The 24047-nt window shown below is 40.5% G+C and overlaps 2 protein-coding genes across 11 annotated transcripts in view; one reads left to right on the top strand and one right to left on the bottom strand.

The window, feature by feature from the left end:
• Positions 1 to 15350, bottom strand: part of RBKS (ribokinase) — a 101651-nt gene extending 86301 nt beyond the window's left edge. Inside the window, exon 1 of one of the 6 annotated variants that reach the window (XM_042982263.1) lies at positions 14566 to 15350. Coding sequence is in view for 5 of the 6 variants with exons in the window: in XM_042982261.1 (XP_042838195.1) it covers positions 13976 to 14064 (89 nt within the window). In the remaining variant the exon portion in view is untranslated. Of the gene's footprint in view, positions 1 to 11572; positions 11743 to 13975; positions 14408 to 14565 lie in introns of those variants that run through there. The other 5 variants (XM_042982261.1, XM_007088863.3, XM_007088864.3 and 2 more) reach the window with 5 other exon arrangements.
• Positions 14463 to 24047, top strand: part of BABAM2 (BRISC and BRCA1 A complex member 2) — a 395194-nt gene continuing 385609 nt past the window's right edge. For 4 of the 5 annotated variants that reach the window (XM_007088867.2, XM_042982266.1, XM_042982264.1 and 1 more), the window contains exons 1-2: positions 14463 to 14561; positions 17865 to 18016. In XM_007088867.2, coding sequence (XP_007088929.1) covers positions 17889 to 18016 — 128 coding nt within the window. In that variant the 5' untranslated portion in view covers positions 14463 to 14561; positions 17865 to 17888. Of the gene's footprint in view, positions 14562 to 16042; positions 16269 to 17864; positions 18017 to 24047 lie in introns of those variants that run through there. The other variant, XM_042982265.1, reaches the window with a different exon arrangement.

The raw sequence follows: 24047 nt of genomic DNA, 5'->3' as shown, positions 1-24047 counted from the left end.
GCTTATTGATGCTGCTACAAACAACATCCATAACAACCTCAAAAAGAAAAAAAAATATCCCATGTGGCTAAAAACAGGCAAATAACTTAATTAGTAAGACTGTCGGTAAAGAAACTTAAGATTTCCACTATATTCGTAGTTAGATCTGGGTCACAATTCACTGGTTTGAATCAGGTATATTTTTTTATTACTGACTGTGGGAAATCATGAAAAATATATCAGCAGATGAATATTGGGATGTATATATATGGGACGGAGGAGTGAAATCGGGGGTACAGTGTGTATGTGTTTGACGTGAGAGCAGATGGCTGGGATTTAAACTCCTTTCTAAACAACTTATATTAACACAAGCACTGTACTAATTTAGCCATCACTGAAATTTCTCACTCCTTTGGAACCCTACCCTTTCCTTTCCGCATCTATGCCCTACTCTTCTTTCTTTCTTCCTTTAACTGTGGACTTTCCCTGTGTGAGGACAAGGACCAAGTCTGTCATGTTCTCCATTTTATCCGGAGGGCTCGCCACTTAGCATGGGGCTGATAAAATATTTGACTGAGTGAATTTTTAAAAGAGTTTTCCCTTGTCTCTGAAGGGTGGCAGGAAATGCCACCCCAAAATACGACTGGGGGACAAGACATGCTGCCCAAATACGCCACTTCGGTATATTGATTATGTTGAGTGGTAGGCACGTGAAAAGTAGCAAATGGAGGGAGAGGCTTTCTCTGAACTGCCCTTATCTGCCTACAGACCAGTCCCCCGAAAGGACTCAATGGCCATGAATCCCCTCCCCAGGAGTTTCATCCACCAGCAAGGATGGACTCCTGTCACAGGAGAGGAGGCTAGAAGTCAACATCACACCCAGATAAACGTTGTCACAAATGTTGTCTTATCTATTTGTTCTACTGAGGGCTAGTTCGTCTTTCCTAAGCCATTTGCTCTCCCCCTAAGAAGCCTCCTTCCTTCCTCCCCCTTTCCTATTAAGAATCCTGAATTCCTAATCGCCTTGGGGAGTTACTCATTTTCCTCTGGGTATTTCCCATGTATACCTGGGGGATGCAGGCCAGTAAACTTGTTTTTCTCCTGTTAATCTTTTATTCCTGGGGTCTCAGCCAAGAACTGAGAAGGGTAGAGGGAAAATTATTTTTCCTCCCCTACATCTCTCTTCTGTCTCCCCTGTGTAGCATCCATTCTTACTTCTGAACTGCGGACGTGGAGATGTTGATGAAAGGGAAGGAGACCGGCAGGGATGTTCAATTGTCTGGCAATGACAATTTCATGTTCTACCAGACCTCGCCCACTGCATTCCCAATATTAGCAGCCACTCCTGTCCTCTAAGCAGGAACTGTAACTAGAACTCATAGTATCATTCCTTCATTCATGCATTCATTCAACAAATGTTCTATTTAAAAAAAAAATCTTTTTTAGATTTATTTATTTTTGAGAGACAGAGCACAAGCGGGGGATGGGCAGAGAGAAAAGGAGACACAGAATCCGAGCTGTCAGCACCGAGCCCGACGCGGGGCTCGAACTCACGAACCGCGAGATCATGACCTGAGCTGAAGTCGGAAGCTCAATCGACGGAGCCACCCCGGCACCCCTCAACAAATGTTCTATTGGTATTTTCCAGTATACGTCTACAGGACAAAATCAACTTGCTGACAATGTAGTAAGACCTAACCCTGATGCAAGTAATACATGAGTGAAAACAAACAAACAAACAAACAAACAAACAAAAACCTGTCGGAGCACGAGGTTAGTATGATCTGATTCATGTTTGTTTGTTTTTTTAGATCAAATTGGCTTTATTAAGCGATTCATGAATCAGGGCAGCATCTAGCAAGTAGAGGGGACCTCCCCAACTCACGATTTTTTAAAATAAAAAGATGTATGTACATGTTCTTACAGGATATGTAAATGCGCAGAAAATGAAATGTTAATGAGAAGCATCCATGAAAAGGGTGGAGAGAGGGAGCAAAAGTTCATGTTTTACTTTATATACTTCAACAGAGAGGTATGTGCAACAAGAATATATCTGTGCATTATGGGAGGCCACTGGTTACTACTTCAGATTCATCTGGCCTCCCTGCATCCCTGCCACCACTTCTTCCTGGGCTCCCGCTGGCTTCTTGCGGGTGCCACCTGCCCAACTGAGCCTTGCCCAATGCCAGTCTTTCCATTCCAGGGGTTTCTGTTTCTTTGTTATGGTTCCCCAGGCTGTCCCGCAGCAACGAGCGACCAGTTGAACACGTCAGGTATCTTTGTACAGGCTTTTCTTGCTCCCTGGATTACAGACCCGCACAGTTTATGTGCACTGAAGCCTTTGTCTTGTGCCCTTTCTCTTGAACCCAGACTAAGACAGTTTACTGCTTATTTTTTTAAGGGTAAACGAACTGGAGTGGAAAGCACTAGAAAGTTAGTTACAGTTGCCGATAGGCAGAAGCATTTCTGAGTTATAAATCCTCATTTACCTTGGATTAGGCTTTCCTCTCTCTTATGAAATATCATGAAATTAAGGTCTGGTTCAAGAAAGGATCTACACAAGGCACCATCCCCTCGATGAAAGCATTACTATGATTCGCCCCAATTCAAACATAAGGTTTAGCAGGGCGCGCCAAAGACAAATTAAATTGCTCAAAGGAAACTAAAGAGGGAGCAGTACTGGTAGTTAATACACCATTGCTACCATTTAAAAATTAAGAACGGTGTATTTCTGAATGGGGGAGAAAACCCAAACAGAGAAAACCAGTCATAAGAAATATATTTGAATTTAAAACAAATTAGTAGCTTTAAAAATGTCACATTTTAAAGTTGCACAGGAGAAAACACTGCTAACTGTTCAGAGATGGCCCCTCAGTCTTCTGGGCCTTGAGAGGCCATGAGGTTAGAGCCTCGTTGTGCAAGGCAGCAGGCCTGAGCCGCTTACTGATGTATTACCTTTGACAGCTTTTCCCTCTTTGAACCAGCTTCTTCTCTTGCAAAACAGGTTTAATAATACTTGTCAACTCCTTAAATGCCTGGGTTTTGTGCTCTGAGTTATTTCACTGACAGGTGTTATCAGAACAACTAATCAATTGCTTTTAGCTTCTTGACAATGATGTGTTTGTTAGATTCTCAGAGATGATTCATACCAAGGGAAGGAATGACCTAGTGAAACAGGGATGAGAAGTCTTTTGACCAAAGAGGTCACCCTATCTGGGCTCCAGCCAAAAGTCAAGGAATATGTCGCTTTTTGGCTTTTTTCGTTCCATCCTTTCGTCTTTTGGCTGCAAGCTTCTGACACACTGGATGCCTCTATCTCTATAATGGGGAATTGTACTATTATTGCCCAATTAAAGTTCATTATTTATTATTCCTACTGCCTGTATTCTTCAACCGTATCTGTTCTTCTCAGCATTTGTGTGGGTCACATTTACAGAAATGAGAGTCATTTCCAAACCAACTTAGTGATATCTCTTTCCAGCTCTGTAAAAAGAACTTAGCCTCCCAACTAAAACTTCATTATGTGGTTCCCAACCCTAAATTTGTAGACAAAGGGCTTATTTAAGGGAATGAAAGCTGAATTATGCTTGAAACTGGTTTTTTTTTTTTTTTTTTTTTTTTTTTTTTTAACTGATTTTGGCTACTAATCCTATCTTTTCCTGGTAAACCAGTCTGTGGCTAAAAAGTAGTTTTGCCTGAAGATGTAACTATTCTTGAACGTATAGGATACATATGAAGAATATTGGCCACAAGTGGCCAGCCTTCCAGAATGTCATATTCTTGAACCTTTATTTATTTAAATTTTGCTGACGTGTGACAAAGTGTGCCAGGTACTAGGAGAACCAATGAAGAGAGTATGGTCTCCTGTGTTCTGGTCTTGTGTGGCTTCCTTCCTTCCCGTCTCTGCTCAGATGTTTCCTCCTCAGAGAGGTCTTCCCACACCACCTTACAGGAGATGTCCCCATTCCCAAGTTTTGTTAAGTACATATTCATTTTGACAAAGAATACTATGTTCCTGGATCAGAGACCCAGCTTTTTAATTACTCACAATTACATTAGTTCTCCGTGTCCCAATCTCCCCCAGGGTGACACGAGAGGAACTTCCAAATGATGAATTATTGGGAGTCTATATAGGAGCCCATACAGCTGCTGTCCCTCCTCCCCCCTGGGGTGGGGGAGGGGGAGAGGGAGAGAACACGACCTAGTGACCTTTGCATCGTAACGTAAATGGATCCTCTCAGGGGGAGCAGGGAGGTCTCTAGATTTACAGTCCCCAGAATGTAAATAAATGTGTCCAAGGGAGAAGTCCCTAAATCTCCCCAGAGGTCTCGGACTTGCAAGGTTTGTTTGCCATTCAAACATTCTTTAATCCTGGCGCTAGAGAGCTTTGCTCAGAAAGTCCCGATCACGCAGAGACGTGAGAACATTTATGGAGCATTTTCTTCAGATCAGTATCACTATCTGACATTATAATACTCCTTGATTTCTTTCCCCTTTCCCTATCTTGTTTTGGATTAGCTGTATTCTACTTCATACTCACTACCGATGTGTTAACTCTCTTTTGTCTATTTTTTAAAAGATTTTAAAGTAATCTCTACACCCAACGTGGGGCTCAAACTTACTACTCTGAGATACTTAGGAGTTGCATGCTCTCTACCACCTGGGCCAGCCAGGAGCCCCTCCTGTTTTTCTGTTTTTAGAAGTGACGATGAGCATCTTTCAACTTATCACAGCTTATTTTCAAACATTACTATACCACTTCACTTACAAGTGTAATTTACTTTACGATTGTATTTTTTCATTTCTCTTCCTATCCTTTGTGCTATTATTGTTACATATTTTACTTCTATATTATACAAACCTTACAATACTGTTATTTTTGCTTAAACTATCAATTGCCTTTAAAGAAATTAAGAAATAGAAGTTAAGTCTTTGTATTTGCCATTTCTGGGCTCTTCATTCCTTTGGGTAGATCTGAGTTAACATCTAGTATCATTTTGGTTCCACCTAAAGAACTTCAATACTTTTTGCAGTGTGAGTTTCTGGTGATAAGTTCTCTCAGCTATTGTTTTTCTGTCTTTATTTCCCCTTCATATCGGAAAGATACAGAATTCTATGTAGATTATTTTTGAAGCACTTTAGATTTTTTTTTTTTTTTTTTTTTTTTTTTTTGTGGCTTGCATTGTTTCTGACAAGAAGTCTGCATTCAATCTTTGTCCCCTTACATATGTAATGTCTGTTTCAGAGACTTAAGAGTTTCTAATTGGTTTGCAGGAATGTGATTACAATGTACTTTGTTGTTTACAGTATGCTTATCCTGCTTGGGGTTCATTGAAATTCTTAGATCTATATATTTATAATTTTCATGAAATTTGAAAAAAATTCAGCCATTATGTCTTCAAATATTGTTTTGTGCCTCACCCACTCTTACTCTTAGACTCCAATTACACAAATGACAGATTCCTTGTCTCAAATCACAAAGGCTCTGTGCATTTTGGTCATTTTCTTCTCTATGCTTCAATTTAGAGGCTATCTCTTACTATCTTCAAGTATACTGATCCTTTTGTAATGTCTACTCTGCTGATAAGCCCATCAAAAGAATTTTTCATTTCTTAAACTTCCATTTGGTTCTTTTATACATCTTCCACTTTTCTCCTCACCGTATTCGTGTTTTTCTTTAAATCACTGAGCATTTTATAATGGTTCTTTTAAAATCCCTTTCTGCTAATTCCACCATCCCTGCCATTTCTGCAGGTCAATTTTGATTGATTTTTTTTCCCCCTTGGTTATGGATTACATTTTCTTGATTCTTTGCATGACTATTGATTTTTGATTGGAGGCTGAATATTTCAAAGGTTACACTGTTGAGTGTCTTAATTCTGTTGTATTTTTCCAAAGGGTTGAACTTTGTTTTTTTGGGCATCTAAATAATTTGTGGATCTGTTTGATCCTTTAAGGATTGTTTTTGTGATTTATTAGAAAGAGTTTAGAGTAGCCTTTACTTTAGGGCACGTTTACCCCTTAAGTTGTGGTCCTTCTGGGATCTCTACTGAATGCTCCAGGGGTTCAATAATGTTTCTGGCTGAATAGAATGTGATACCTGGGAAATGTTCAGCTTAGAGCTCTCCAGTAGTGGCCTGGCTTTGTGGAGTTTCTATGTATGTCCATTTAGTATTTAGACTCAAGGGGACTCCTATGCAGATTTCTGGACCTTTCCCCGATTAGCTCCTTCCTCACTAGTGCATGTTCCCTCAAATTCTAGCTACCTTAGTCTCCCTAAACTATGAAATCCATTTTCTCACCTCACTGATATTTGCCATGCTTTCCCCGGGTTTCTTCTCTCTGTGCCATGGTCAGTAACGTGCCTCTAGGACTCACCAGTTTGTTTCCTTTCTCTTCTGGATAACACGCCTGCTGTCCAATATCCAGCTGCTTCATAGATCTTGTCCCTTATATACCCCATTTTCTAGTTGTTTATGGTGGGAAGGTTAAGTCTGGTACTAGTTACTCCATCATGGTCACAAGTAAATATTTTTGAATGAATGATCTATACCTTAAAAGACACTTCTAGAAATAGCTGGGATGACAGATGCCTCTGTACATAAATCTTACAATGAGGTGAGAGCAGAGCAAAAGTGCTGTGTACGAGTGTAGCCCAAGGAGAAAAGTAAACTAGTTATTAAACAGGAATCTGGTCAGAATAAAGGAAACAATAAGGGGCCACATCCTCTTCCATCCCTCCAATACAGGATTGAAGACTGAGTACAGACGGCACTGGGAGAGGCTAACAAGTCAAACAGTAAAAACATTATTTAAAAATTAAAATGCCATCTGATGTCAACTAGTCTTTTTGGACAATTACACACAGACCTCCTTACTCCCGGGTGAGCAAAGTTCTGGAGAGAGAATAGAAGCTTGGCTAGAGAGGTACAGAAAGACCTAATCCTGGAGCTAGAACCTGTGAGAGGAGAGGGCAGGAGAACTATGTGTGTGGATGGGGGATTAGTGAGTGGGGACGGGACAACTATAGGACGGCGTAAGGTATGTAGGAAAAGCAGGATGCGGAACAACAGAGCAGAAAAGGAACTGGTGAAGCTAAAGCATTTATCAAAGTTCCTGATGGAAAACATTTTACTTCACTGAAGAAGACAAGCAAAGTATGAATAGTGATAAATAACTACACAACCGGTATTTTGTTTTCTATTTTGCCAATTAATTATAGTAAACTTTAAATTTCAAAATGACTTCTGTCACCACATTGTAATTATCCAGGCTACTTCTTCCTGCCATCTGCTGGTGTAGGTTAAAGGAATACAAATGGAATTAATTTTATCCTAAGCGAAATATAATTAGAAAGATAAATCAGTGCACAAAAAAAAAAATGTATTCTGGAATCAATTATTAAAAATTTTAACTTATCTACTATTTTTGGGTTTTGGTGCTCATGCTTCTCCCACATTCCCATCATCGTGAATAATCAAGAATGGATTATGCTCGAACTTTACAATAGATTTGTGAGATAGGTTAGAATAGGCATTATCCTCCCTTTGGCAGCAAGTGAGCTATAGGAATACAAATCTGACCATGTTGTTCCTGTCCTTTGGGCCCTTTGCTAGTTCCCAGGGCCTACAGATAAAAACCCTAGCACTTTAGCATGGCTGATGAGTCCTTTCATCTTTGTTTTTTTTTTTTTTTAAGTTTATTTATTCTGCGCGCGCGCGAGAGAGACAGTGGGGAAGGGGCAGTGAGAGAAGGGGAGAATCCCAAGCAGGCTCTGTGCTGACATCAGACAGCCCAATGTGGGGCTTGAACTCATGAACCATGAGATCGTGGCCTGAGCCGAAGTCAGACACTTAACCAACTGAGCCACCCAGGCGCCCCTACATCAACATCTTACATGTGACTCTTCATAGACCCAGTAGCTGCTGTCCTCAGCACACCCACATATACCCACATCTGTGACTTTACTTCTGTGTGTTATCCCAGCTGGCCAGAATGTACTTAATCCTTTCCTCTTTTTTGCTGGGTTAGAACCTGCTTCTTTTCTTTTTTTAAAAGTTTATTTTCAGAGAGAAAACACATGTGTGTGTGCGCGAGTGGGGGAAGGGCAGAGGAGAGAGACTCCCAACCAGGCTCTGGGTTGTTAGCGCAGAGCCCGACGACGGTTCCGTCTCACAAATTGTGAGATTATGATCTGAGCTGCAATCAAAAGCTGGACGCTTAACTGACTGAGCCACCCAGGCGCTCCTGCGTATTTTCTAAAACTTGGCTCAGGAGGCATCCCATCCAGGCGCTTTTCCCTCTGCTCCTGTAGACGCTGCGGGCACTTAACCACATCACACTACAGTGATCGATCTTTGTGTCTGCCTTCAGGAGCAATGACCATGTTTTACTAATTGCAGTATCCTTAGCACTTAGCACAGTTTCAGTCTTTGAATGCTGTACACAAGTGACCAAACTTCCGGAGCAACATTCATCATGAAGCCTGCCCGACCTTCCTTTCCCTAGAATACAGACACTAGGGCATGAAGAGCTGACAAAGGAACGGATGACTAAAGGGACTTCTTGGTAATACCACATGGGAGGTGGGCTTGCTTTGTCGTATGTAATTTACTTTTTAATACATGTTTTCCTCGAAGGGACCAGAATTAGCAAATTTCCGATGAAAGATTTATTTTGATGTTAGGGAATTTGGTTGACAGAAACATTTACCAAAATACTAACTTAAAAGTTGGTAACTAATAATCAACTTTCAAGACCAATTTAAGGAGCAGAAGGAATAATAAAGGATATTCTATTGCTTTAACATTGGACATGCAGGGTATTCCTCAGATTAACATTCCTCTGGCTTTTACTTTACTGAAAATGTGATGCACAAGAGAGTTTTCTGTTCTAAACATGACAGTCAAGAGGCTTCTGGGGGAATGCAGGTTAGAGGTTACTGTAATACGTTAAACACGTGTAACCTTTTCTAGGTATGGCATACATTTTTGGCTTTTTTTTTTTTTCCTAAGTAATACATGTCCAACGTTTCATCCACTTTGGATCAAAAAGCTTCTAAATTCACTTATTCTGCCATCCAATTAAAATCTCTTGAGAATTAAGCAATCATTTCCTGACTTGCCAAGGATTAAATTTAGATGCTTGGTTGAACATGAGCCTTATCTCTCAAGCCATCGCCTTTAATTGGAGCATGTAAAAGGATAACATAGGGTTTTAGTTGACATAATAGTCTATTGCCATGGAAATGTAAACATGGGTTTGTATTCAACTTGTCTCAAAGCAAGTTTTAGGAGTATGGAGAGACTGGGAGACAGGAGATAAATTATGTAAAAAAAATGTATGCTCTACATGTTTGAGTGCCCTCGGAGCTCAGACCCTCAGTGATCTCATCCTGCCTCACGGCCTCAAATATCATCAATACACTGATGACTCTCAAATTTATATTTCCAGCTGGACCTATCCTCTGAACTCCAAACTCCTATATCTGTCTTGACAGTCTCAGTTGGATGTCTAACAGGCACCTCGAATCTCACACATCCACCCTGAGCTCGATACTGCCCTCTCCGTACCCAGTTGGCTCTGCTCACAATCTTCTGTATCTCGGCAAAGGTCAGCTTCCCTTTCTACTTGCAAAGGCCACAGAACCTGGGAATAATCCTTGACCTATCTCTAGTCCTCAGCAAATCCCGTCAGCTCTGCCTTCAAAATATAATCAAAAGATGCTCATTTCTTCCCATTGGCACTGCTTTCAAGCTACCATCATTTCTCGCCAGGATTCTTCTGACTCTGAACTGGTCTCCTCTTTTCTGCCCTTGCCTTCCTTCGGTTTATTCTCACACAGTCTCCATAGTGATGATATTAAAATGCAAATCATATTAGGTCATCTCTCTGCTCATCCTCCAGTGGCTTTTCATCTTATTCAGGGTATGACCCAACATCCTTTAATCATTAATTGCCCTCTCCCCTCCTGTTTTTCCTTCTTCAGCCACACTGGACTCGTTGTTGGTCACTGATCATAAGAGGCATGCTCCCACCTCAGGACCTTTGCATATGCTCTTCCCCTGAGTATCTGTATGGCTTGCTTCCTTTCCTCTAGGTTTTGACTCAAAATCACCTTCTCAGTGAGGCTTTCTGTGGGCAATGGTCTAGAATAATTACTACTTCCATCTCCCTTTCATGCTTTATTTTCCTCCTTAGCATTTACCTAACATACTATGCATTTTACTTATTTCTATTGATACTGTCTTTTTCCTTGGAATGTAAGCTCCATGAGGGGCACCTGGCTGGCTTAGTCAGTAGAACATGTAACTCTTATTTTCGGGGTTGTGAGTTCAAGCCCCACATGGGCTGATGGACTGATGGACTGTGGGGCCTACTTAAAAAAAAGAATGTAAGCTCCACAAGGCAGGGGTTTTTGGCTGTGTTTTTCATCCCTGCATCCTCTGCACTTAGGGGATATAATACCTGACTTAGTATAAAGTCAGGAAGTATTTGTTGAATGCACAATTTAAAAAATGGGTGATTCATGTCATAAGAAATAAAGGTTATTAGTGAGAAAGCATGATTAACAAAGATCTCTAAGCTTAATGTCTAAAATCATTCATTTGCTATTGGGTTTTCATGGAAATCTGTCTTTGGAGGAACTCTGACTTAATTTTCCACAAGGACAAGCTTGATATCTCTTAACTTTGCATTGTGGAACTTCAGAGATGACTGTTCAAGAAGAGAATAATGATACACATAGGTGGGTATTAAATAATGTTCGTTGTTTACCATGTTGGATGAGCTAATGATATTTTAAAATTATTAGTACACAGAGCTTACTATTCATAGCAAACTGAAATTAGACATGAAAAAAAAAGTGGCTCATTGATTGAATTAGCAGTGTCTGGCACACAGTAATGTAATATACAAAGTGAGTTGGACTTGGATGCCATCCAAGAGGGATTAGTTACTGAAGGAGTCTTATTTCCGAAGTGATTCTACGGTATACGCACAGGTGTCCGGGTTGGTTCCAGTTAAACTAAGAAATAAAGTAAGGAACTGTCATGAAGATACTATCTTTAGGCCCGAAAATTAAAAATCCTTGGTTGTTCTTCAGCCGCTTACAAAGTAAACAATGAATGCAGAGAATACAAGCCTTCGAGTGAACTGCAGATGGAAAGGGCTATCAATATCAGCCAGAATTACAGGCAGAATGATATAATGGAAGGATAAAGCTTGGGAAACATGGGTTCCAGCTTTCACTGTGCCACTAACTGGCTGTGTGAGTCGGGGTGAGTCGAGACATTTACCTCACCTGTTAAATGTGGAGGATGGACTGATGGGCTTCAATGATTCCCCAAGCTCTAACTATTATAAGATTTTTTGACTTTAAGCTTAATCAATGTGGTAGACAGAATAATGTCCCCCTCCCACCCCCCCGTTCCCCTCCCACCTTGCCCCAAAGACATTCACATCCTAAACCCTGAAACTTGTGAATGTTATGTTATGTGGCAAGGGAAATTAAGGTTCCTGATAAGCTAACTTAAAATAAGGACATTATCCAGAATTATCCATTTGGGCTCACTATAATCACAAGGGTTCTTACAATGTAGAAGAGGAAGGCAGAAAGTAAGCCTCAGAGTGATGCCATGTGAGAAAGACTTGACTGACCATTGCTTGCTTCGAAGATGTTGGAAGGGGCCATGAGCCAAGGAATGTGGGCAGCCTCTAGAAGCTGGAAAATGCAAGAAAACGGATTTCCCATAGGGCCTCCAGGAATGCAGCCCTACAGACACCTGGATTTTAGCTCAGTGAGATCTGTGTCAGACTTCTGACTTGGAGAACTGTATTACATTTGTATTATTTAAGCCACAAAGTTTGTTAATTTGTTACAGCAGCCATAGGAACTAACACAATCATGGTAAGTGCCATAACTAGCAAAGTTGGAGCCAAGTTATCACAGATGCAGGGTTTAAATGAAAATTCTACACTCAGGTATTTTGTAAAGATCTTCAGAGGCAGGAGTAATCAGAAACCATAAAAAGTTTGCAGAAAAGTCATGAGAATAGTCTCTAAGGGAATAAAATTTTTACTAGTGATTCATGGGAAGGGTAGAAACCTGGTTATTTTACAAAGGAAAGAAAATGATGAGAGAAATTAGAAAAGTTATACACCACATAAGAGTTTCTTCTCTGGACCTCACTTTACTCTTTCATGAACTGAAGCGCGGGGATAAATAATCTCTAAATTCTTCTAGCACTTAAAAAAGATTTTAAAATCCTGACGGATGCTAACATGAGATGACAGGTGCCTTTGACACTCCCCCCTCTCCAAAGTATGAAAAGCCCTCATTTTATAAAGTATAATTATCTTTAATATCTGATGGTCAAGCTTCACAGAAAACTCTTAGTTCAAGAAGAAAGTGGCTGTGAATTTTAACCCTGACATTTATTCAGGTCGAGTGCATGGGAAAATTGTTTAGCTTTCTTACTCTTCTGCTACTGCACCTATAAAAGTATTGGTTTTGGGGGGCTCCCGGGTGGCTGATTCGGTTAAGCATCTGACTCTTGGTTTCGGCTGGTCATGATCTCACCATTCGTGAGCTCAAGCCCCACATCAGGCTCTGCACCATCAGTGGGATTGGGATTCTCTCTCCCTCTCTCTCTGCCCTTCCTGTACTCTCTCTCAAAATAAACAAACAACAACATAAAATAAAAGTATGGTTTTTGGCAATCACTACATCTGCCCCTAGCAGTCTCTCCCCCTTTCTACTCTTGGTCTGGAAATTTGATGACCTAGTTTATAAACATTTTAAGCAGTGTAAGACTAAATTGGTTATGTAAAGACCCTAGAACTATTTTCTAAGCAAAACACAGGTTGTGCAGAGATTTGGTGACTTCTTTTGATTGTCCCAAGGCCTTTCTGTTAATTTTCAGGCTCTCTGCTATTGTCTGGAAAAGGAAGGTTGCAGGACAGATGAGGTCTTACTGTTGTATGCGTGACCGTTTTTGATCTTTATAATGTAAAAAATATCATACCTGAAAAGCTATTCACAAAATTGTTAAATGGGAGCAATCTGAATTGGAGGATATTCTTGGGCTATCTGCTTTTTTAAAAACAATGAACATGTAGTGTTTTTAATAATCAGAAAACCATTTTTCTCCCTTCCTTCCTTCCTTCCTTCCTTCCTTCCTTCCTTCCTTCCTTCCTTCCTTCCTTCCTATCTTTCTTTGAGTAGGCTCTACGCCCAAGGTGAACTTGAACCCACAACCCCAAGATCAAGAGTAGCGTGCTCTAAGCAATAAACCAACCAGGCACTCCGCCATTTTCATTTCAAATAATGAAAAATTAGAAGGCTCTCTCCATCCTATTTTCATTCAGCATATTTTCATGATCTGATCATTGTTTTTTTAAATGGTTGTAAACACTGCGTTTGTAGGTTTTTGGTTCCCATTTGGGCTATCGTCAGGTAACCTATATACTGACACAAATACTAAAAGGCAAGGTGTAAATATGAACTGCAGGAATGCCAACGATCAATACGGTGAAAGGTGATTGATGGACTTTTGACCTCTCTGCTCCACTCATTCAAGTTCAGGCGAATAATATCCAACCTGGTTAATGTCACTGTACAGAAAAGACTTTCCTTCACCTAGTCCTTATAAAAACCCTGCGAGATAGGCACGATCTGAGAGAGAAAATGCCTTAACCATTCCTTAGGCTAGGCAGGGGACAGGTTCAGCAGCCTGGTCAAGAAAACAGGAGCAGCTCTTGCAGAGCCTCTAAAGTAACAGTAAGAGATTTCATTACATCCTGGCCTCTATGTTCCCCGACCTAAGAGTTACCTTTACAAACTCAAATTCTGCCTCTTCAGCGTCAGGAAGGTAGGCTGCGGGCTGGGGAAACCTGTAGCTCACCCCAAAAGCGAACACTACCGCCAAAGCCCCTGTGCCACGCACGGTCCGCCCCCTCCCGCGACCTCAGACTCGGTGTCCCGGGCCGGACTAACCTGACCAGGTCGGTCATGCAGGAGCCCACCACTACCACCGCCGCCACCTCCTCCTGCCACTGCCGGCCGGGTTCCCCAGATGCCGCCATGGCAAAAAGGAGGTGTTCTCCAACCAGGAGGCTGACCTTTGCCCTTTGCCCGACCCCGTAACCAGAAACGCCGCTCCTACGCTCCCTAACGACGCGGGCCTTCCAGACGCCCCTGCGGGTCGCCCACCTGACTGCCCGAAATAACCCCAGCCCCCCAACTGCCCTCCGTTCTTTCCGGGATGGTCTCCCTGCACCGCCTCTCGTAACAGGGCGCTTCTGATAGTTCCAGACTCCACGCCACTCGCCACCCACGAGGCCCGCGCGGAGTAAAGACCTTTCAGGCACCGCGGGGACGCCTTTCCGAGTGCCCGGCTCGGTGCGTCCGGGGGCGCGCACGCCTCCCGGCTCGCGGGCGGCAGAGGGGGCGGGGCGGGACGTCCGGGGGCGCGCACGCATCCGGCCCGCGGTGCGCGCGCAGGTCGGTGCGTCAGTCGGGGGCGCGCTCGGGTAACCTGTACCCCACGTAGTCGCCGGTTACCGATCGGACTAAGTTCCAGGTACCTGGACTGGGGCTGGTGCGGGGAGGTTGGATCCCGAGTCGCACAGGTGGCGCTGAGGACCGTGGTTTAAGCATGCCCGGGGCTCGCGGCCTCTTCCTGTAGAGAAGGCCCCCCGTTCTAAAGATGCCCTGCTCATCCCTATCACGCTGGTCCCCGCAAGAACGAGCCCCCAAGGCCAGAGGCTGCTCTTTTTGCATATTTAGCCCGCCCCCTGGTCCCTCATTAAACTCAGACTCCTTCCTCCTGCCGGCCTGGTGAGGGGATCATACAGTTTGGGAGAGGGACAGTATCCCTTTTTAGATGGCCCCTAGAATGGGGTGGTCATTCTTTGGGTCTGAGCCGACTTGTTTTTCTTGAATGTTGCCCCTGGACAAATTGCTTCCCCACTTAACTTCCCTCGTGCGCTGTATGACGTTGAGGTGACGCAGCAGGACGCCACCCCTTTCCGTTCCATGACGTCAGCAGGGCACATGTTTCCGTGTTTGTCATCCCATGTTAATTGCGAGATACTGGACGGTGCTTTAGACGTCTTTGTAGTCTACAGCCTGCCCATCAGAGGACCTTGTGTGACCCTATTTTGGGCAGCAGGCCCTGTAAAAATTGTATTGCTGCATTTTCCTCCTGTAATACGTCAAAATCAGGAAATACACATTGCACAACTAGCATTCAGAGGAGGCTGGCCACTGTAAATTTTTTGCCTACCTGGGATCTATTATAAGACTATGATGTGAAAAAGCTTATATTGGGGATTATTCCCCATCCATGCTCCTGGCTCAAAAGGATCACACCAAAGAACCATCATCTTTGGCTCTTTGGTGACGTCTGGTTTTGGAGTGTTTATTTCCCTTCTTAGAGAAGTCACTACACCTGCGGTTGAAACAGATTTCAATGCTGCAGGAAATCTTGCACTGTCAAAAAAAAAGTGGCATTGTAACTGTTCTGAAACAAATTCATTCCTTCAGGTGTTAGTCTGAGGTCATGACAGTTGCTGAATTGGGATGCATTGTTGTCACCTTAAGTATAGTTTGGCTTCTGGTGCAGGTTTGTTCCCTGTAGGATTTGACTAGTAGATGACTCAGGCCATCTTCCACAGCTGACCAGCCTGTAGTCAAACCTGTTTCTAGTTGTCAAGCAACCATTAGTTCAAATTCATGACTTTTTTGTCTGTTCAGATTTTTTAAGGTGTATACTTAAATAGCTCTGATGCTTTTCTCTTGGTGATTGCAATTGTACATTGTTATTTGAGGGGAGATTGGGTATAGTGACTTTGAGGGAGATCTGGATTTGAATTCTGATCTTTATGCTTGCTAGGTTTGTAACTTTGAACAAGTTACTTAGTCTTGCTGAGCCTTAGTTTTCCAATAATAATCAGGGAACAGGGTTGTTGTGGGGCAGTAAATGAGATTACATAGTGGTGGGTAATATAGTGCCTGATGCTCAGCAGAGTTTTCAGCATGTGCTGATTGTTTCCATTTTTCATAGAAATGAGAGGTAAAATAATGATAGGTATTATGGGGAAAAGCATGGAAGAATAATTTTGTAATGTCGGTGAGATCCTTTTGCTTTTTTTCCAGATGAGTATCTCTTTGCTTTGCATATGATCTAGATAAGCATCCTTTCAAGAACTGTGACATCAGTGGGTAGAAGTAACAGTGGAAATGTTGCAAAATAGGAAAAAAATTAAGCGTCAAGATGATAATACGGGTTAGTAGACTGTTCAAGGACAAATCACAGAAGTTATTCCTGTCACCTGCAGAGTGGGGATTCTAACACCTGCCTTCCTGCCCAGGATTGTGAAGATCAACTGTAATAATGTATCTGGAAGCTCCTTACAAGTGGGGGTGTTATAAAAATGTACAACATGATTTTTATGGTTGAAAATACAGTGCATTAGATGTTTATTTCCTACTTCGTGGGGACATTGAAATGGTGGAGGGAGGTCATCTCCCACCCATAAGTGGCTGGTAGGGGAGCTTGTTTTATATTTGCAGAAAGGATGATTTGAGTACAGAAGTATAAAGCCTTTACTGTCTCAAAGGTACTTCTGGGTGTCATCGCTAAATTAAGGTCACCATGTTACTATTTTTTGAAAGATCACTGCCGTCCTTCCCTTTATTACCATCTGAAGTGATTAAGACAGGTACTGGTTTTCAACATTTATTTTGTCAGAGACCTGTAAGTCCTCATATGGTAAAGCAGATGAAAACTAGAACCAGAACATCATTTCCTTGTAGTTGTAATTTGCAGGAAATTAATTTGCCTTTGATGTGGGATCATCCTTTCAGATAGAGGAAGAAAGTGGTTATTTAAATGGACTTATTCACCTCTGAAAGTAGAGATTCTCATTTAGAAATCTATTTAGAGGAATTCATGCATTCCCTTTCCCTTGCCCCATGGGTTTCCAAATAATTTAGATATGATTTATTGGTTTTACTTTTGCATTTTCAGGTGTAAGTACTTCTTAGTGCCTGAAAGTCAAAGTCTTTTAGATCCATGTGAGTTTGTGTTGCTTAATATCTGGATAAGTGTATATTTTCGTGATTTAATTGTTAAGTAGCTTTTTGCTGCATATATTCCTCAGATCCATTATCCTCTACCAATTTTTTTGAGGGCATATTATCTTCTCTCCATGCCTTAATATTTCTCTAGTTTTTGTCTCTTCACTCGTTTACTTATTAAAAGATTTCTATTGGTGCTTAGCACATGCCAGGTACTTTTGTTAAACACTGGGGATTCAAGACATGGTCCCTGCAGGGGGGAGATCACAAAGCAGGTGGTTAGAACACTGTGGAGGACAGTGGATCAGAAGTAAATAATTTCTAGTAAGTAACAAGTAGGTTATGCTTAGTCACCAATTTTATACAGTTTCATCAAGCCCTTCTCGTGGGGACACAGAGGGAGCAATTCCTAACTTAATGGTGTGTACCTTTTGTGTGTCAGGGGAGAGGATTGTCAGTGAAGGCTTCTTAAGGCCTCAACTGAAGTGGGAAGTGGCTGATTGTAAGACAGCTTTAAGTAGTATGTGGCAGTGTAGAAATCAGCTTTGGAAAGGAGGAGGGAATTGGATTTGAAGGGTTGCTTCTGTTCCTGAAAAGCATTGATGTAGTCTCTGCGCTGGGGAGGGGAGCAACAGGGGGTTGGTTTCTTCTGGAGGGTCATTAAAAGAGGCTGCTGTATGACAGGAAATGAAGTGTTCATTCAAGAGACTGAATACTGTGTGTACCGTGCCAGTTTTCAGGAAACTTGTTATATCTAGTTCCTTTGGATACCCTGACCGCTGTTCTTTCCTTCTGCTTTCAGTGGTGATTTGCAAATCAAGTTAAAATGTCCCCAGAAGTGGCCTTGAACCGAATTTCTCCAATGCTCTCTCCATTCATATCTAGTGTGGTCCGCAATGGAAAAGTGGGACTGGATGCTACAAACTGTTTGAGGATAACTGACTTGAAATCTGGGTATGTACCAGAACTGATTCAACTAATGTATCAGAACCAATCCAGCCTTTACCTAATAATAAACTTTTACCACCAGATTCATAAAAATTGAACACCAGAGAAATTCATCAAGTCACGGCCTCATCGCATGTTGATGCAGTTGGTTTTGTCCAGTTCTTGACATTTTATGTTTCAAGTTGTTTTATTTGTGTTGCGGACCATTACTTTATGATCAGAACGTTCATGTCTGTTTTTTTTGTTTGTTTCTTTGTTTTGGGGCATGTCTCTTTGTTAACAGTGTGCCATGTGGTTTTTCATGCATTGACTTGTTTTCTTGTTATGTCTGCTGCAATCCAGAAGGTACTGTAAGAGTTGGGTTTTGGGATTCTGAATATGACATCATTTGATAATCTCTCCTAATAGGAAAATTATAATAGCTAGCTGGCATGAGTCATTTTTCACAGTGGGCTTAGAACAGTTGACTCTCACACCTGGAAATGTTGCATTAAAAAGCCCCAACTTGTTATTTAGAAATAAATTTAGATTTATAGAGAATTTACAAAATAACCACAGAAAATTAGTTGTGCTATAATGCTGTTAGTTGTGCTACAATCCTTGTTTGGATTTTTCCAGTTTTCCCACCCGTGCACGTCCTTTTTTTTGGTCCAGGAGCCAATCCAGGATACAAACTGAATTTAGTTGTCACTTCTTCTTTTTAACCTGTGACTGTCTTTCTTTGTCCTTCATGATTTTGACACCTTTGAAGATAGCACTGGCTAGTTGTTTTATAAAATGTTGCTCAGTATGGGTTTGTCTACTGTTATCCCTGGATTACAGTGAGAATCGCAATCCCCTTCCTCCCCCGCTCAGGAATACTACAGACTTGTACGATTTTCAGTGCATTAGGTCAGGAAGTACATGATGTTCATATGTGCTGTTACTGGTATGTTAACGTTGACCGCTCAGGTAAGGTTGTATCTGCCAAGTTGCTCCACTGTAAAGTTAACTTGATCTTCCCTTTGTCATTGGTAAGTATCTTGGGGAGTGATGCCTTGAGACTGTGCACACGTTCACTTCCTCATCATACTTTTGCCACTAATTTCAGTGTCTACTGATGGTTCTTGCCTGCAAACGTTATTACTGTGGTGCTGGTTTAAGAGTGATTTTCTATTTTCTTTACTCCCCCCACATTTATTAATTTGAATTCTGCTGTAAGGAAGCACTATCCCTTCTCCCTCACTTACATATTTATTCACTTATTAATTATGTCAGTATGAATTTTTAGGTGTTTATTTTATTCTGTGGGTCATAGCCAAAGATTGTCTTCATTTATTTTGTTGCTCAGTTGTTCTAGCTTTGCCATTGGGAGCTTTGTCAAGTTGACTTTTGTGTCTTTTTGACATACCCCCATCAGTTTTTGTGCACTTTCTCACTAGAAATGTTGCATTCTTGATTCTCTTTAAGCTTTTCTTTTTCGGCCCTTTTACCTTCTCTTAAGTCTTGCTGTTTTTTGAGTAAGCTGAAGACTTAGATACAAGGGTATATACTTACATTCTTCAGTAGTCAGATAAAGAAGACTGAATTGGATACTTTATTGGAATAGTAGGATGCTTTTTAAAAGATCTGGTATTCTTTTCAATTTAATCATTGGGTATGGGGTTTCTTTTGGAAGTGACAAAAATGTCCTAAAATTGGATAGTGTGATGGTTACACAATTCTGTAAATATGTGAAAAATGACTGAATTGTGCACCTTATAAGGGCGGTTTTTGTGGTATGTTAATTATAGCTTAGAAAAGCTGTCCTCAAAAGAAGCCAGACCCATGAACCAGAGATGTTTACTGTCCCGAATGGGTAAGACATGGAGATAGGTCTTTCTTCTTCATTTGATCACAAATATTATTTTGGAGGTGGTGAGGACCTGATAGAGGACTGGGGACTGACTTATGTAAGGTGATGTGATCTGAATTTTTTACTCCTTGTGTCAGTATCCTGAGAGAACAGTTGGGTTCATCAACAGAAAGTCACTTTGCTTCTTTTCTGCAGACTCCCTCTCCAGTGCTTCCCAATTACTGAATGTTTAGTTGAGTGTTTAAATGCAAATGGTGGATATGATGATACATTGAAATGAATCCACTAGACCTGGCCTGGTCTGGACTAGCTCTGTGAAAAATATTTGAAATGACATTAATGGCATTTAGTACTTAAGGAATGTACTTTCTTTAGATTTAAACAAGGAATGCAAATACCTCTCCCTACATTAACAAAGTTGCTACGTGTAAAATGATGTGGAAAGCCTTAGTAATCTAGAGCATTAGTGATGCCTTTTATGTAGTACTTGTCTGAAAGAGTCATGAAAATTCTTTGGAATCTCGTTAACAATTCTTTCTTCAATCCTTACATCAGACTAAGTGTGCATTCCTTAAGTTTCCATAGCAGAACAGTGGCAGGGTTTGGGAAGAGAATGGCTTTTTAATTTAAAAAAAAATTTTTTTTTAGTGTGTCACTTTATGGCATTTCCCTTTCTTTTAGATCAGCATCACTCATGGTTACAAGAAATGGGGTATGGGGTACACATTTGTGATTTCTGTGAACTCAAAAGGGTATACCCTGTAGGACACAGCATATGCAAAAGTTATAAAATGAGGAGACTTGATTTCTAGAGGTGACAAGAACTAGTCTTCTATGTATGGCTACTTGCCCTTGAAAAGATGACGTCTGGGTATCTATATTCTAGATCTGGCTCATAGGAGAAATAGATAGGTAAACACTATTCAAAGTAAGATTTTTTTTAAAAAAATAGAAATTCATCTTTCTCTTATGGCACCTGAATCTTTCTACCTAGTGTATACCTATGTATGTATGTATGTTTCTAAGCTCCATTGCTAGACCGTCACGATCTTAGGACAGGGTTCTTATTGAAGTTTTTAGGTCTCCTAAGGTCTGCCATAGTACCTTTTGCATATAGTGTAGCAAGTAGAGGTTGAATGAGTGAATAAGTAAGATGTTTTCCTAGAGAAGTTGTCTGGTTTGGGGATCATAGTGGTTTGGATTTCTGGTTTGGAAACGTTTTATTGGTCTGGTAGTTTATTGCTTAAATTTTGTTACACGTAATCCTTTAAAACATCATTCCTTGACAGATAAGTGGACATTTTTGAAATGATAGTAAAGTGTTTTATAGTACTGGGTTTACTCTTCTAGGTAGAGGGGGCAAATTTTTATTTTAGGGACTTATTCCATGAGGCTTCTGGATGTTTATTAGCTCTTTGTTCTGTTACTTTGATCACAAGCATGTGCTATTTGTAAGATGCCATATTTTGTCATTTTTAGTGATTTACTAATCTTGAAGATATCTAAATGTTCAGCGTTCTGGAATGATGCCTGGTAAATGTAAGAGAGAGGAAAGCAGAGGGCTCACTGCAACCTGTGGCAGCCAAGCCTTATTATCTTTTTTCAGCATATCACAGTGACTCAACCTTACTGGCACATGGCTGTGTTTGGGGCATCTGCTATGACATCTCATCCGCCCACAACTACCTGTTGCATTTTTTGTTCATGTTCTGAATTTCATTACTTAATTAAAAATAGATGCTCAGTGTACTTGGTTACTAAATAGAACGGTTTTAAAAGATGAGTGCTGTAAGCTTTGAAGACTGATCTCCGTTTGCTGCCTTAGTCCCTCTAGCTGGCAGGCTGAGCCTTTATTATTAGCCTTGTGCCTGGAAGGAAGGTGCTGCGCAGGAGGCATTAGTTTAATTTTGAGGATGGGTGACTTTTAACCATTTAGTATCTAGCTGTTCACTGGGCTTTTCCATTTCACTTTCTTTTCTGTATTCTTTTGTGATCTTTTTCTTTTCTTCATATGCATATCTTTGTATATTCATTATATGAAAATAGATCTCTAAACCATATATAGTATTATTTTGTATATTTAAAAGGTTCATACAAATGGTATCATCCTGTGTGTGTGTGTGTGTGTGTGTGTGTGTGTGTGTAGTTTTTTTTCTTTTTTTCCCCTGCAGCTTGCTTGTTTTGTTTAGTAGGAAGTTCATGAGATTTACCTGTTAATACCTATGGTTCAAGTTCTTCGGACTGCATTGCTGTATCATATTCCATTGTATAAATATGCCTCCCAATTTTTTATTCATTCTCCTGATTGTCTTACATGTTGTTTTAAGTTTCTTTTGATGAAGAATGCATGCCATAATGAACATTCTCCCACCTTTGTGCAAGAAGATATATATGAGAATATTTTCTGGGGCTTCCTTTTTTTGTATTGGGTGTGTTCATCCATTAGTGGTTATAAAATCAGTTGAGTGAGTCACTCCAACATCTAAAAAATGAATGAGAATAGAATGGAAACTATCAGAATGTGTCACACATAATAAAAATAAGCACTGTTTTGTGGATTTTGCTTTCAGTTAAATAAGTAAGTATGTGGGTACTGGGTCACAATGCAAAATATGTGTGCTTTGATAAAAAAAAGTTTGAAAGCAAAAAAAAAAAAAGTTTGAAAGCAAGCTACCCCTCTAGGGTATATTCCTAGGAATAAAATTGCTGGCTCTTAAGGTATATGCATCTTCCATTTTATTAGATATTGCTAGATTGTATCAATTCCCTTTCACCAGAAATGAATGAGAGTTCCCATTGTTCTGTAGCCTTAACAATACTCTGTGTGGTCAGACTTAAATTTTTGTTAAGCTAATGGGTGTGAAAGAGAATCTCATTATGTTTTTAATTTGTATTTTCATGATTATTAGCATAGTGAAGAATATTTTGCCAATTCAGGTGTTTTTCTTTTAGGAATATCCTTTGCCCATCTTTTAAGTGGGTTGTTTGTAGTTTTATATAGATTTTATTTTATTTTTGAAAAAAATTTTTTATTAAAAGATTTTTTCTAATGTTGATTTTTAAGAGAGAGAGAGAGCGCGAGAGAGCGCGCACGTAAGTGAGGGAGAGGCAGAGAGACAGATAGGGAAACACAGAATTTGAAGCAGGCTCCAGGCTCCAATCTGTCAGCACCGAGTTGGACGTGGGGCTTGATCTTATAAACTGTGAGATTGTGACCTGAGCCAAAATCAAGAGTGAGGTGCTTAACCAACAGAGCCACCCAGGAACCTCTGTATAGATTTTAAATCATTCTTTATGTATTTTGGAAGCTAATCTTTTAGCAGTTATATGTATTGCAAATATCTTCATGCAGTCTGTGGCTTATATTCTTTTTTAAAAAAGTATATGTTATCTATTTTGAGAGAGAGAGCAAGAGAAAGCGAGAGAGTACGGTAGCGGGAGAGAGAGAGGGAAAGAGAGAAAATCCCAAGCAGGTTGCACCCTGTCAGTGGGGCTCAATCTCATGAACTGTGAGATCGTGACTTGAGCCAAAATCAAGAGTCAGACATTTAACCACCTGACCTACCCAGACACCCCAGTATTCTTAATTTCATGCTATTGATGTCCAGAAGTTTTAATTTTAATGAAGTCAAATTCATCAGTATTTTCCTTTTTAGATTTGTGCTGTGCTGTGTGTGTGTGTGTGTGTGTGTGTGTGTGTGTGTTTGTGAAAGAGAGGGAGAATTTCAGGAAATTCTGTCACACTCAAAAGTCATACATCTTCCTCCAAGAATTTTAAAGTTTTCCTTTTTGCTCTTCAAATGGAAATTTATTTTTTTCTATAAAACATGTTGTGAGAGATATAGTTTTTTTCTTCAGATGGATAATTGGTTATCCCAGCATCATTTATTGAAAAGTCATCCTTTGCCTGTGGATCTACAATACTACCTCTCTTATTATGTCAAATGTACATCATACATGGATCTGTTTCTAGGCTTTCTGTCATGTTCTGTCAGCCTCATTGTCCTTATGCCAATTGCACACAGTGTTAATGATTACAGTTTTATAGTATGTCATAATATCTGGTAGGAAAACTTTCATCCATCTTGTTCTGATTCTTAAAAATTGCCTTGCTTAACCATATATTCTAGAGACTTTTATGATAACCTCATTTAAATAGTTGCATACTGTTCTATTAGACCATCCCCGAATTCACTTAACAAA

Source organism: Panthera tigris, chromosome A3, assembly GCF_018350195.1.
Source record: "Panthera tigris isolate Pti1 chromosome A3, P.tigris_Pti1_mat1.1, whole genome shotgun sequence".
Classification (NCBI taxonomy): domain Eukaryota; kingdom Metazoa; phylum Chordata; class Mammalia; order Carnivora; family Felidae; genus Panthera; species Panthera tigris.
This window is presented reverse-complemented; position numbering and strand designations above follow the sequence as displayed.